This window comes from Nicotiana tabacum, chromosome 21 (genome assembly GCF_000715075.1).
Source record: "Nicotiana tabacum cultivar K326 chromosome 21, ASM71507v2, whole genome shotgun sequence".
NCBI classification, from domain to species: Eukaryota; Viridiplantae; Streptophyta; class Magnoliopsida; order Solanales; family Solanaceae; genus Nicotiana; species Nicotiana tabacum.
This window is the reverse complement of record NC_134100.1, coordinates 91,260,532-91,271,562: the sequence shown is the minus strand read 5'-3', so window position 1 is coordinate 91,271,562 and position 11,031 is coordinate 91,260,532. Positions and strand designations below refer to the sequence as shown.

Sequence of the window (11,031 nt, the reverse complement as noted above, 5' to 3'; positions counted from 1 at the left end):
TAATAAATGAACATCCACAATATAATTATTTTCATAACACAGATATTTTTTTTTCCATACATACAGATTCAGAAGAAGAATAGAGTAGTACATATTTGGTTTTTATTTAAGTATTACTACTATATTATACTTCCCTTTCCGTGGGGAACAGACATACCAATATGCCAAATACTACTGTACACTGTATAACATTATTTTATATTATTTTAAAGCAGCGGAATCGAAGCTAATTCCCTCAACTCCATTTCATAAATAATTCTTGAATCCGCTGACACAACACACACACACACACACACATTCACAAAAATACACAGTCCTCTATTTCTCTGTCTTTCTCTGCAATTTTTGCAGTGTTACACTCCTCTCGAGCTCAGTGAATATAAGTACTACACTTTACAAAGAGCCGTTGTAAAAAAGAGTACTTGCAAAATAAAGGAGTGCTCATTTTTATTTTTATAGACTGAGCTTAATAAGAACTCTGAGCTGAGCAGTAAAGAAAGAGCAAGATTTTATATAGAGGCAAAATAGTTGTAAGCAGTAGAAGAAGTAAAATGATAAGAGGATTTAGAATCATAATTTTTGCAACTTCTCTGCTCTTAATGATTCTTGGTAAGTTTACCCTTTTCATTTCCTTAATTAAAAGTTCAGTTTTTTTTTGATTATTTAGTTTCTTGATGCTACATTTCACTCATATTAACATCTTCTTCAGCTTCCATATCAAAATATGTTGTTGATTGTTCCATTGTTGCTTTAGTCATAAGTGTTACTCCATTTGTCTCAATTTATGCGATACATTACAGAATAATATTTTTATATATTTAAAAATAATTTAAATTTAATTTTTTTATTTTACTGTAGTTAGACAAATGAAAGTGAGCCTTCTCTTCTTTGTGAACCTGTTTGAGCACATAGTTTAAGAAACCTACTTTTGTGATTTGTGGTACTAAACAAATAAAAAAGTACCACAGTATTTCTGTGGTTATAAAAACTTATCATTAAGGGTAGAATTGTAAATTTAAGCTAAATTATTTCCAAATTTAGAAAGTGTTAATTTTTTTTTTGGAACGATCCAAAAAGAAAATAGTTTCACGTAAACTGGAACGGATTTAGTATCATATAACCACGAGGTTCGAGCCGTGAGACCAGCATAAAGGCGGGGCAAGACTGCATTGCACTAGGCTACCTTTTCCTATAGTTAGACAAATATTTATGACTTATTTTACCCGCTCCGTGCCCGGTCAAATAAGTGGTAAGGAGGGAGTAATAATTTTTCTAGAACCCCCCCTCCCCACTCCTCCCTCCTCTTTGGTAACTTCATTTTGTGTGTATATATCTATTCTCTATATAAAGATAAATTTTTGCAGTAAACTTTGACCAGGTTATACCTTGCTTCATTTGGGGTTTTTCATTTATAAAATGTAATATTTAACTTTGCAAATCCCTGTTTAGGTGTATTGAAATGTTAGTACCATGTTTTTGCTCCTGCTTATGTTAGTACCATGTATAAATGTGTTAAAGGAACTATATTGTTCTGGTGTTATGTTTTTTTTTATTCTCCTATTTTTAACTCTCTTCGCCACGACTTGTTAAAAAAATGTGAAAAACGACAGAACCTGTTAGCTGAACCATTATTGATCCATTATTTATGCATTAATAATGTGTTGCAACTGTTTTGTCTACTTTGAATAATGCTGGCTTTAATAAGTAGTGGTGGTTGTATTTCTAATGCTGTTCCTTTAGCTTTACTACAAGAGTTTAAGTTGTATGCACGGATGGTGTAAAGAATTTGTTGATAATTATATAACGTGCGATGATGGAAAGTGACAATATGGACCAGTTTATATACTAATGAGCGTTGATTAGTAATATAATTTAAATGGTAAGTATCCTGCTATAATACGTCAAATCACACAAATGGCATGAAGATTTTTTTCACATTGTTAGTGTATTAATAGTGTTAATTGAGTTTGTACGATAACAAGATCTTGAATTTGTTGTTAAATAATGTGTCGTGATGGAAAGTAACAGTGTGGAACAGTTAATCAAATGTCGTGTGATTAATTTACTTTTTTCTGGAGGTTACGGTTCCTGCTAGTATTTGGTACTTTTCACTTGGGTTTGTTTTACCGACGAAGTTAGCAAAAGGATGAACTTTGAGACTAACTGAAATCTTTGAGTCAGAATATGAGATCTGTTCATCTTTGCTTAAATATTCCTTTGCTGTCTACTGATCATTCTTCACTAAATGGCAGGCATTTGCAGAGCAAGCAAAGTTGGAGTTTGCTACGGACGAAATGCGGATGATCTTCCTACGCCTGATAAAGTTGTGCAGCTCATTCAACTGCACAACATTAAATATGTAAGGATGTACGACTCTAATATCCAGGTCCTCAAGGCCTTTGCGAACACCGGAATTGAGCTTATGATTGGAATTCCAAACTCAGACTTGTTGGCGTTCGCTCAGTTCCAGTCCAATGCTAATACATGGTTAAGAAACAGCATACTTCCTTACTATCCAGCCACAAAAATCACTTACATAACTGTTGGTGCTGAACTCACGGAAGCCCCAAATAGTACATCTGCGCTGGTCGTACCTGCAATGCAAAATGTGTTGACGGCGTTGAGAAAAGCTCGTCTTCATAAGAGGATTAAAGTCTCTAGTACACATTCATTGGGCGTATTATCCCGGTCATTCCCACCTTCCGCAGGTGCATTTAACAGTAGTCATGCCTTTTTTCTCAAACCCATGTTGGAATTCCTTGCAGAGAATCAATCACCTTTTATGATCGACTTATATCCATATTACGCATATAGAGATTCTTCGACTAATGTGTCCTTAGACTATGCTTTATTCGAGGCATCTTCCGAAGTGATTGATTCCAACACTGGTCTACTCTACACGAACATGTTCGATGCCCAGCTTGATGCTATTAACTATGCTTTAATGGGTCTAAATTTCAAAACAGTTAATATCATGGTCACTGAGACAGGCTGGCCATCTAAAGGATCTCCAAAAGAGACGGCCGCAACTCCAGATAATGCACAGACTTACAACACAAATTTGATTCGACATGTTATCAACAATACTGGAACTCCCGCTAAGCCAGGAGTGGCAATTGATACTTACGTTTTCTCGTTATTCAATGAGAACAGGAAGCCTGGTTTAGCATCTGAGAGGAACTGGGGTTTATTTTTCCCGGACCAGACAAGTGTATATAACCTTGATTTTACTGGAAAGGGTGCTATAGACGTGACTACAGATGGAAACGCTACCAGTTCAAATGGAACCTGGTGCATCGCTTCATCTTCTGCGTCTGAAGCTGACCTTCAGAATGCCTTGAGTTGGGCTTGCGGTTCTGGAAATGTCGACTGCTCCGCTATACAACCTAGCCAACCTTGTTTTGAGCCTGATAACACTGCATCTCATGCATCTTATGCATTCAATAGTTACTACCAGCAAAATGGAGCTACTGACATTGCTTGCAGTTTTGGAGGGGTTGGCGTCAGAACGAATAAGAACCCAAGTACGTAAACAAAGATCCATCTCATTCTCTTCCTTTAATGCATAGAACATGGTCAACTCTTCACCCAAGTCTATTTTCACATATATAGACTGCAGGTAGTAAATCTTATGAATCTAGGATTATATCTCTTTGCCTTAAATGTGGTCTTGTCTTTAATCTTCCTAGTCAAAGACAGTAAAAAATTCGGATTTATTTAACTATCTCAGAAGTTGCTGCTTATATCCATCTATATTTTCGCCGGCAAATTTTAAAATGGCTCATATTACTTCGGTGTCAATCGTTAATGTAGCCGGTATGGTGGATGTACAGAAGCAATAAGTATGTTTTCTGCAGAACGGCTCATATTACTTCAGTGTCAATTGTTAATGTAGTCCACATACTGTGGAAACAGCTACCTGGATGTTGTCATGTATGTGGATTGATGAAGAACGGCCTATTTTTGTAGTTGAGACATTAATAACTTTAGGTTGATGTTCTAAGTTTGTTAATGAATTTTTGTCTTCAGACCTTTGGTCTAGTGGTAAATGCACCGTGTGATGTGTGGGTTAGGTGCATGTCACAGGTTTGAATCTTGCCATAGATATAGTATTTAAGTGGAGAAGGGTAAAGCGGCGGGCCATTATCCACCGAGTTTTGAACTATATGCCACTGGCCCTTGGGGAACACTTGGTTATCAGAAAAAAAGTTTGTTGATGAATTTGCTGATATGGACAAACACAAATTCAGTTGCCTCTGCTGAGTAAACAAAATGACATTTGAAATGTCACTTTTGTTGGTCATGTGCTGTATTCTTGAGTAAAGGATGCAAGATATCTTCCTTGTGTTAAGAGTTTTTCAGAGAATTCCTCAATATGTTCCCATCTGACTGTGCTGCCCTTTGCAATGCAGGTTATGACAACTGTCTCTACGCGACCATGGGGTATGTACATCGAACTAAATCATTTTTCAACTACACAATACTAGTGTATTCTTGCCCTTTGATTGTAATGTTCGTTTTTGATTCTAATTCACAGGGGTAAAAAGGCTATCGCTAGTAATGCAACGGCTAGTCCTACCAAGTCTTCATCATCCCCTCAAAGGAGTTCGGGGTGGACTCAACATCTACTTATAGCTTTTCCTTTGTTCCTCCTGGTACCCTTTTGATATAACTTGGTTGGAGAAGTCTCGAGTAAATGGACCGAAGATTGATCCGAAGCAAGGATAGTGCAAGGAATCATAAGTTTTCTTGAGAAGGCTACAAATATTGCTTCTCAAATGTATTGCAGATTCCCTCCCACAGATGCACAAATTTTGTTTGATAGCCAAGGTGTTGAAACTTGAGAGATGTAAAATAGAAGAAACCCGAATTATTCGAACTGGAAACATTAGTAAACTATTTTGTTGATTCGTTGGCTAGCAAACTTGGTACTAATTCATTTTAGTGAATCATGAATCCTGTTAAGCTAGTATTACACTGTTTTACTTTGGTCATGTCGCATTCATTAGTATTTCAAAAAGCAGGTTACATAGTATCACTTTTAGAACAAATGCAATCTTGAAAATTCAAGATCAGAAACGTTGGCATGTTGTCAGCTCCACGATTTTATTAGTTCATTTAAGAGGAAGCATACCATACAAGTTTTCAATATTAATACAACAAACTCATTGTTCATAATACCATTCAAGTTTTCGACCGAAATTATGGAGATTAGAACAAGAGCAATTGGAAATCATCTTGAATTTCTGTTTTATGGCCCTAAATGCTAAAAAATGAGGAGTTTTATGGCCCTAAATGCTAAAAAATGAGGAACAGCCGTGGCGAAGCGATAACTATTATTCATTAGGTCGTCCGAATTCATGAAGATGTCCTGAATTCCTGTTTTATGACCCTAAAACGCAAAAAACGAGCAATGGTTGCAGTGAAGACATGACTATTGTTCAGTAGGTCGTTTCTGACGGGCGCACAATTTTAGGCGATTCGGAGCCCGTCACCTGAATTTTTGAAGATGAAAATCATTTTGAATTCTTGTTTTATGGCATAAAACACCAAAACAAGGAACAAACATGATAAAGCAATAACTATTGTTCATTAGGCCGTTTCTGATGTGCCCATAAAATTTTAGGTGACTCAGAACCCGTCGCCTGAATTCATGAAGATAGACGTGGACATTATCACACGCAAAATTGGAATTCATCATGAATTCGTGTTTTATGGTCTTAAAATGCCAAAAAATGAGGATTGATCATGGCAAAACAATGATTATTGTTCATTAGGTTATTTTTAATGTTCCCATAAAATTTTCGGCGAGTCAGAACCCGTCGCCCGAATTCATGAATATAGCATGGACACTAGCACATGAAAATTTGAAAATCGTTCTGAATTTCAGTTTTATAGCCCTAAAATACCTAAAAACGAGGAACATTCACGGCGAAAACCGTTGTTCATTAGATTATTTCTGACGGACCCACAGAACTTTAGGTGATTCAGAGCCCAAAGATGGAGTGGACTAATACGAAATGCTATGCTGAGCAGCTGAGGAAAGCAAGACGATCTGGCCCTTTGAATAAGATGTGCAGCATATTTCTAAACTAAAGTTTTACAAAGAAAGATTGCAACTAAAGGTATGACTAATTGGTCAAAGAAGTGGATAAAAATCCTGGAAGAACATAATTCAGTATCAGCAGAAGCCCTTAAAGTGAGCAAAATTATCATATATATGTGATGATGAGATAGCAAGTTAAGATAGTAAGCACCCAATGACATACATAGAAACATTTTGTATGAAACAGAAGCTAAACATGTATGAGGAAGTGAAATCCAGGAGCTGTATATTACACAAACCAAAAAGTGAAATCCATTTTTAAGTACCAATAACATTCAACTCAAAAATAATCGAGTGTCTCACTTGAAAATAATTTAAATCAATTCTTGCAAAACCAAAATACAAAGAGAACTGTTTGAATCCAGAAAGTAATCATATCTACCACTTCCCAATTCTTGAGTATCCATTATCAGCAAACACCACAAACTTCAATACAAACATATTGAAAGAAAATTCTGCAACCATTTCAAATAAATGGCAGTTCATTAGAAATTCAATCTTGCAGAAAATATCAAAGGAAACCAAAGGTGAATAACACTTACCGGTAAATTAAAAACCTTGTTCAAGGAGATAATCGCCGAGCCTCTCGACAACCAGGTTACACTGTCCAGGAGTCATTGGCTCATCATAAATGCCAATAAGTATAGCCATATTAGTCTTTTTGATAGTAATACCACCCGGTCCCTGAATAAAAAAGAATGAAATATCACAATCAGCCTTTTGAAGTAAGGCATTCCCAATAAACACTTGATTCAGTTGTACATATTACAACAACAAAAACAAGTACGCCTCACTCCTAAACAGGTTGGGTCGGCTATATGAATCATCACTATCCATATAGCTCCATTTACGCTCATCTCGGATCAATATAATACAACAACAAACCCATTGAATTCCTATAAGTGGGATTTGGGGAGGGTAAGATATACGCAACCTTACACCTACCCTGGAAGGGCAAAGAATTTGTTTTCGATAGACCCTCGACTAAAGAAAGGATGGAAAAAAGTAAAGGCAACAAGTAATAACAACAACAAGATAAAAAGAGAAGACCGAAGCCAAGATAACAATTATACTCGAGGTAGTAACTTAGATCAATCTTATCCAAAATAAAAATAAAAAGTACTAGAAATTCTCCATTCAGTTCTACATAATAATCTCGAATTAAGTATCATCCTCAATTTTCTGAAACGGGGTACGACAGGCTCTGGTTGTTCAACAAATAAGAAAAGATCTTGCATTTTAGAAACATTCTTTAAATTGCATAGAAAGAAAATCAGACAACTGCATTCTACTAGCTCAAACAGTATGCAAAACCTATTTTTTTGCAGTTTCATTTCAACAACATTCCGAATGTACATAAAAGATATACCTTCTTTCCTCGAATGACAACACCTGCTTCACCTTGAAGGACCATGTATTTTGTGCCACCAAGATGTAGGCCAGTAGGAGCAAGTGTACCGGGTTCCTCAAAATCATTCATAATGGCCTTAATCTCCTCGGGTTTGAACTACAACAGCATGAATATCAATAAGTTACACAAAGTCATCGACAAAGAGGTAAGATGCAGAATTAGAAGGAAAACACATTCATAAACAATTGTTCTTGTCTATTCACACATTGATATGTCAAAATCAAGTCTATATCAATAGGCGGATCTAGTGCGACTTATGTTAGTTCATTTGAATCCATTACTTTTTGGCTCGAACTATCTAAACATATGCCAAAATAATAAATAATGTATACATATAATAAAATAGCATTCATTCTGAACGCAACGACTCTAGATCCTAAATTTCAACAAATATTAGATCTGAACTTTTATCTAAAATAATAAATATTAGATCTGAACCCATAATTTTAAAAGCAAAATGAGTCCTATGTTAACAACCAGAAGCGGATGTAGCCTTTCGGCTACGGGTTCATCAAAATATTAGATTTGAACCCATAATTTTAACAGTATAATTAATTCAATGCGAAATTGAAATGATTAAATTTCAATACTGGATCCACCTCCGTTAACAACCTTAAAGATCGAACTCCTCTAAGATTAAATTTCTGGATCCGCTTCTACTCACCATCGACTAAGAAAGCGACTATAAAATCAATAACAATAAGATCTCTTCAATATTAACTAAGCATCTCAATGGTCAACTAAATTCTCCTCAAGTCAACGGCTTCACCAAAAACGACTTTGGATCGGATTTGAATAAACCAATCTAGATTTATCATCAAAAGCAAATTGAACTTTTAAAAAAAAATCTTTACTAATAATTCGCTAAATCACAAAAATGGGAAAATAGATGAAAGACCTGAGGGAAATTGGAGCTTTGAGCCCAAACGGCGCCGTCGTGGCCGACGATAGCGGCGGCGGTCAGGTGGTTGCCCTCGATGTCACACAAAAGGTGCTCATCGACGTAAGTTTGCCACGACATGTTGATTTTCCGATGATGTTTTTTTTTGACAAAATGTGTGTGTGAGGGATATGTCTGAAATCATCATCGGAATTTATTTAAGATGTAAGGTGTATTTCCTATGTGGTTGAAATGTCGTTAATATCCCTAGTGATATTATTTCATTTATTCAATAACTGTGAGTTCGAGTCACCCCAACAGCAAGACGGAGAGTTCTTGGATGGAGGGAGTCGAGGGTCTATCGGAAACAGCCTCTCTACCCCAGGTAGGGGTAAGGTCTGCGTACACACTAGCCTCCCCAGACCCCACTAGTGAGATTATACTAGATTGTTGTTGTTGTTTTTAAATAACTGTATATTGTATAGATTTAATTTACGGAAAAGGTCCTTAAATACCCCTATATTATTATAAACTAATTTTAGGGTACGCACTTTGCGCGTGCATTCATTTTAATGAGTACATAGCTTTACAGAATAGATAAATATTATCAATCTGTTTTAATTTATATTGCGTAGTTTGACTGGATATGATATTTATTTAAGAAAGTAGGAAATGGAGACTTTTGAATCTTGTGATCGTATACAAATCATAACATTTGAGTGACTATAAAAGTTTATCACTAGATATAAAATAAAATGCTCTGAATTATTTCTAAATTTTAAAAACATTATTAGTTTTTAAACACAGTAAAACAAAATAGCATTATCATTTTTGGAACCAATGAAATATTAAATATTGTATTTAAGCTCAACAATCAAAGAAATCATGCACTACAAAAGTTCTCAGATGCCTAGTTGTGATTACTGAGAACTTTTGTGGGAACAACCAGGCAAAATTGTTGCTATTTTTGTAATTTAATACGAAATAAATAAGTAACACAAAAATATATTTATTACGACTCTTTAAAAAGTAGTTAAATAACACAAATAGAGAAATTAATACTTTAGGCCTTTAGAAATCTGGAAATGAAGATATTGCCCTTTGGCTAATAAAATATTGATAAGTGATAATGTAAAATGACCAAAATTGAGTTACTAATATTTTGCAACAAATAACTTAATATATAAAACAAAATATAGGGATTTTTCATTTGTTGAAAAAATTTAAAAGTATAAAAATAAATAAAAATTAATAGCAACCCATTTGTAATATACTTTGTCTTCTTCTATTTCAGAAATATTGCTTAAAATAGTAACCGACCGGCGACCACTAATCTCCATAATTGAGTCTCCAGCTATGAGATCTTCTTTCATTCTCACAGGGTCCCCAACTATTATCATATTACTATCAGACCCTCAAAAATTTCTATAATTATAGTACTAGTGATTTATATTTGAAACTTTTCTCATTCGAAGTTTGTAATTTGACAATGAGGAATACAAATTCATATACATGAATATTACGTGGAACAATGATTTTGAATAATGTTTTCTTACGATTAACACAAGATGGATTAGTTGTAATTTTTCTTTACGTACTCCAAAATAGTATTATCGAATTTATTAATAGGTCAGAATTATTTGATTTATTTATTATATAATATTGGCTAGAAATGAAATAATAAATTTAAATGGAGAAGCATAATCATTTTTTTCAATAAGAAACATGATTATTGATGATTCATATAACCAATTCAACTTATTTGGGATTGAAATATTAATTATTACTGTTGTGTGTTGCTAATTCGTGATGAAGCACTATATTGGTGCATTTTTTTTTTGTATTATATCTTTAATTTCTTATCAAAAAAGTGTTCAAAATTCAACTAACACACTACGTTTAAATGTATTTTTCTGGACTTATTTAATTTTCAGAAACTTAAGTAATATTTGAAAAAGTTCATTTTTTTTCTTCATGTTATTAGTTAGGAAAATAAAACTAATTAGATAAGAATGATAATTGCAAAAAGTTGTTAAAATTTCATTTTCTAACTTTTGAGAAAGCTAAAGTCGAAAATGACTTTTGAAAAAAAGAGTCGATAGTGACCATTACAATGCCATTTTCTTCTCATTTGCTGGCAATTAGAGGTGCCAACTCAAGATTCCATTATTGATATTTCAATTTTGCTGCCTTTGTCAAAATTATGTACTGGCAGCCCTCCTTTAATGTATAGCAATTACATACCACTTTTCCTGTGTATTCCATTTTACAAAGATCCTATAATCATAGCATTTGCTAAGATATTCAGGAGAGGTGATAAGGCCGGATATGACATATTTGTAGTTTATCGGTGATATGTGGCCAAATCACGCCCAACTCTAGTCCTAAAGAGGATAAGCAGTCGCTGCAAATATAATCCGGTCTAAGAGCCCGGAGTCAAATCCCACAGAGAACTAAGGTTTAGCTACAACTGTTCACTATCACCAAGAAGACAAGCTTGAACAATTCCTAAGTTATAAATATTAAGATTCTTATGTCTAACTAATTAACTAACAAATTAAAATAGTAAATTAACAACTAAAGATACTAAGGTCCGGAGACAAGATGAAGGAGGTCTAAAGTTATGATTTTCTC

General features: G+C 34.5%; 2 protein-coding genes across 2 annotated transcripts; one reads left to right on the top strand and one right to left on the bottom strand.

The window, feature by feature from the left end:
• Positions 1-222: 222 nt before the first annotated feature.
• Positions 223-4,993, top strand: LOC107801295 (glucan endo-1,3-beta-glucosidase 13). Its single transcript, XM_016624602.2, has 4 exons — positions 223-609; positions 2,253-3,524; positions 4,413-4,443; positions 4,538-4,993. Exons 1-4 carry the CDS (start codon positions 552-554, stop codon positions 4,665-4,667), a joined length of 1,491 nt encoding a protein of 496 aa, XP_016480088.1. The 5' UTR covers positions 223-551; the 3' UTR covers positions 4,668-4,993.
• A 1,314-nt stretch (positions 4,994-6,307) lies between these two features.
• Positions 6,308-8,621, bottom strand: LOC107801297 (profilin-1-like). Its single transcript, XM_016624603.2, has 4 exons — positions 8,416-8,621; positions 7,476-7,613; positions 6,649-6,790; positions 6,308-6,561 (listed from the first exon to the last, which is right to left on the bottom strand). The coding sequence occupies exons 1-3, from the start codon at positions 8,536-8,538 to the stop codon at positions 6,656-6,658; spliced, it is 396 nt and encodes a 131-aa protein (XP_016480089.1). The 5' UTR covers positions 8,539-8,621; the 3' UTR covers positions 6,308-6,561; positions 6,649-6,655.
• Between the last annotated feature and the right edge of the window lie 2,410 nt (positions 8,622-11,031).

Excerpts from the sequence above, each read along its gene's own strand:
- LOC107801295 (XM_016624602.2), top strand. The coding sequence starts at position 552 with ATGATAAGAGGATTTAGAATCATAATTTTTGCAACTTCTCTGCTCTTA. Across the intron at positions 610-2,252 it reads TCTGCTCTTAATGATTCTTG|GCATTTGCAGAGCAAGCAAA; the intron begins GTAAGTTTACCC and ends ACTAAATGGCAG. Across the intron at positions 4,444-4,537 it reads TGTCTCTACGCGACCATGGG|GGGTAAAAAGGCTATCGCTA; the intron begins GTATGTACATCG and ends TCTAATTCACAG.
- LOC107801297 (XM_016624603.2), bottom strand. The coding sequence starts at position 8,538 with ATGTCGTGGCAAACTTACGTCGATGAGCACCTTTTGTGTGACATCGAG. Across the intron at positions 7,614-8,415 it reads AAAGCTCCAATTTCCCTCAG|TTCAAACCCGAGGAGATTAA; the intron begins GTCTTTCATCTA and ends ATGCTGTTGTAG. Across the intron at positions 6,791-7,475 it reads TTGTCATTCGAGGAAAGAAG|GGACCGGGTGGTATTACTAT; the intron begins GTATATCTTTTA and ends TTTTTTATTCAG.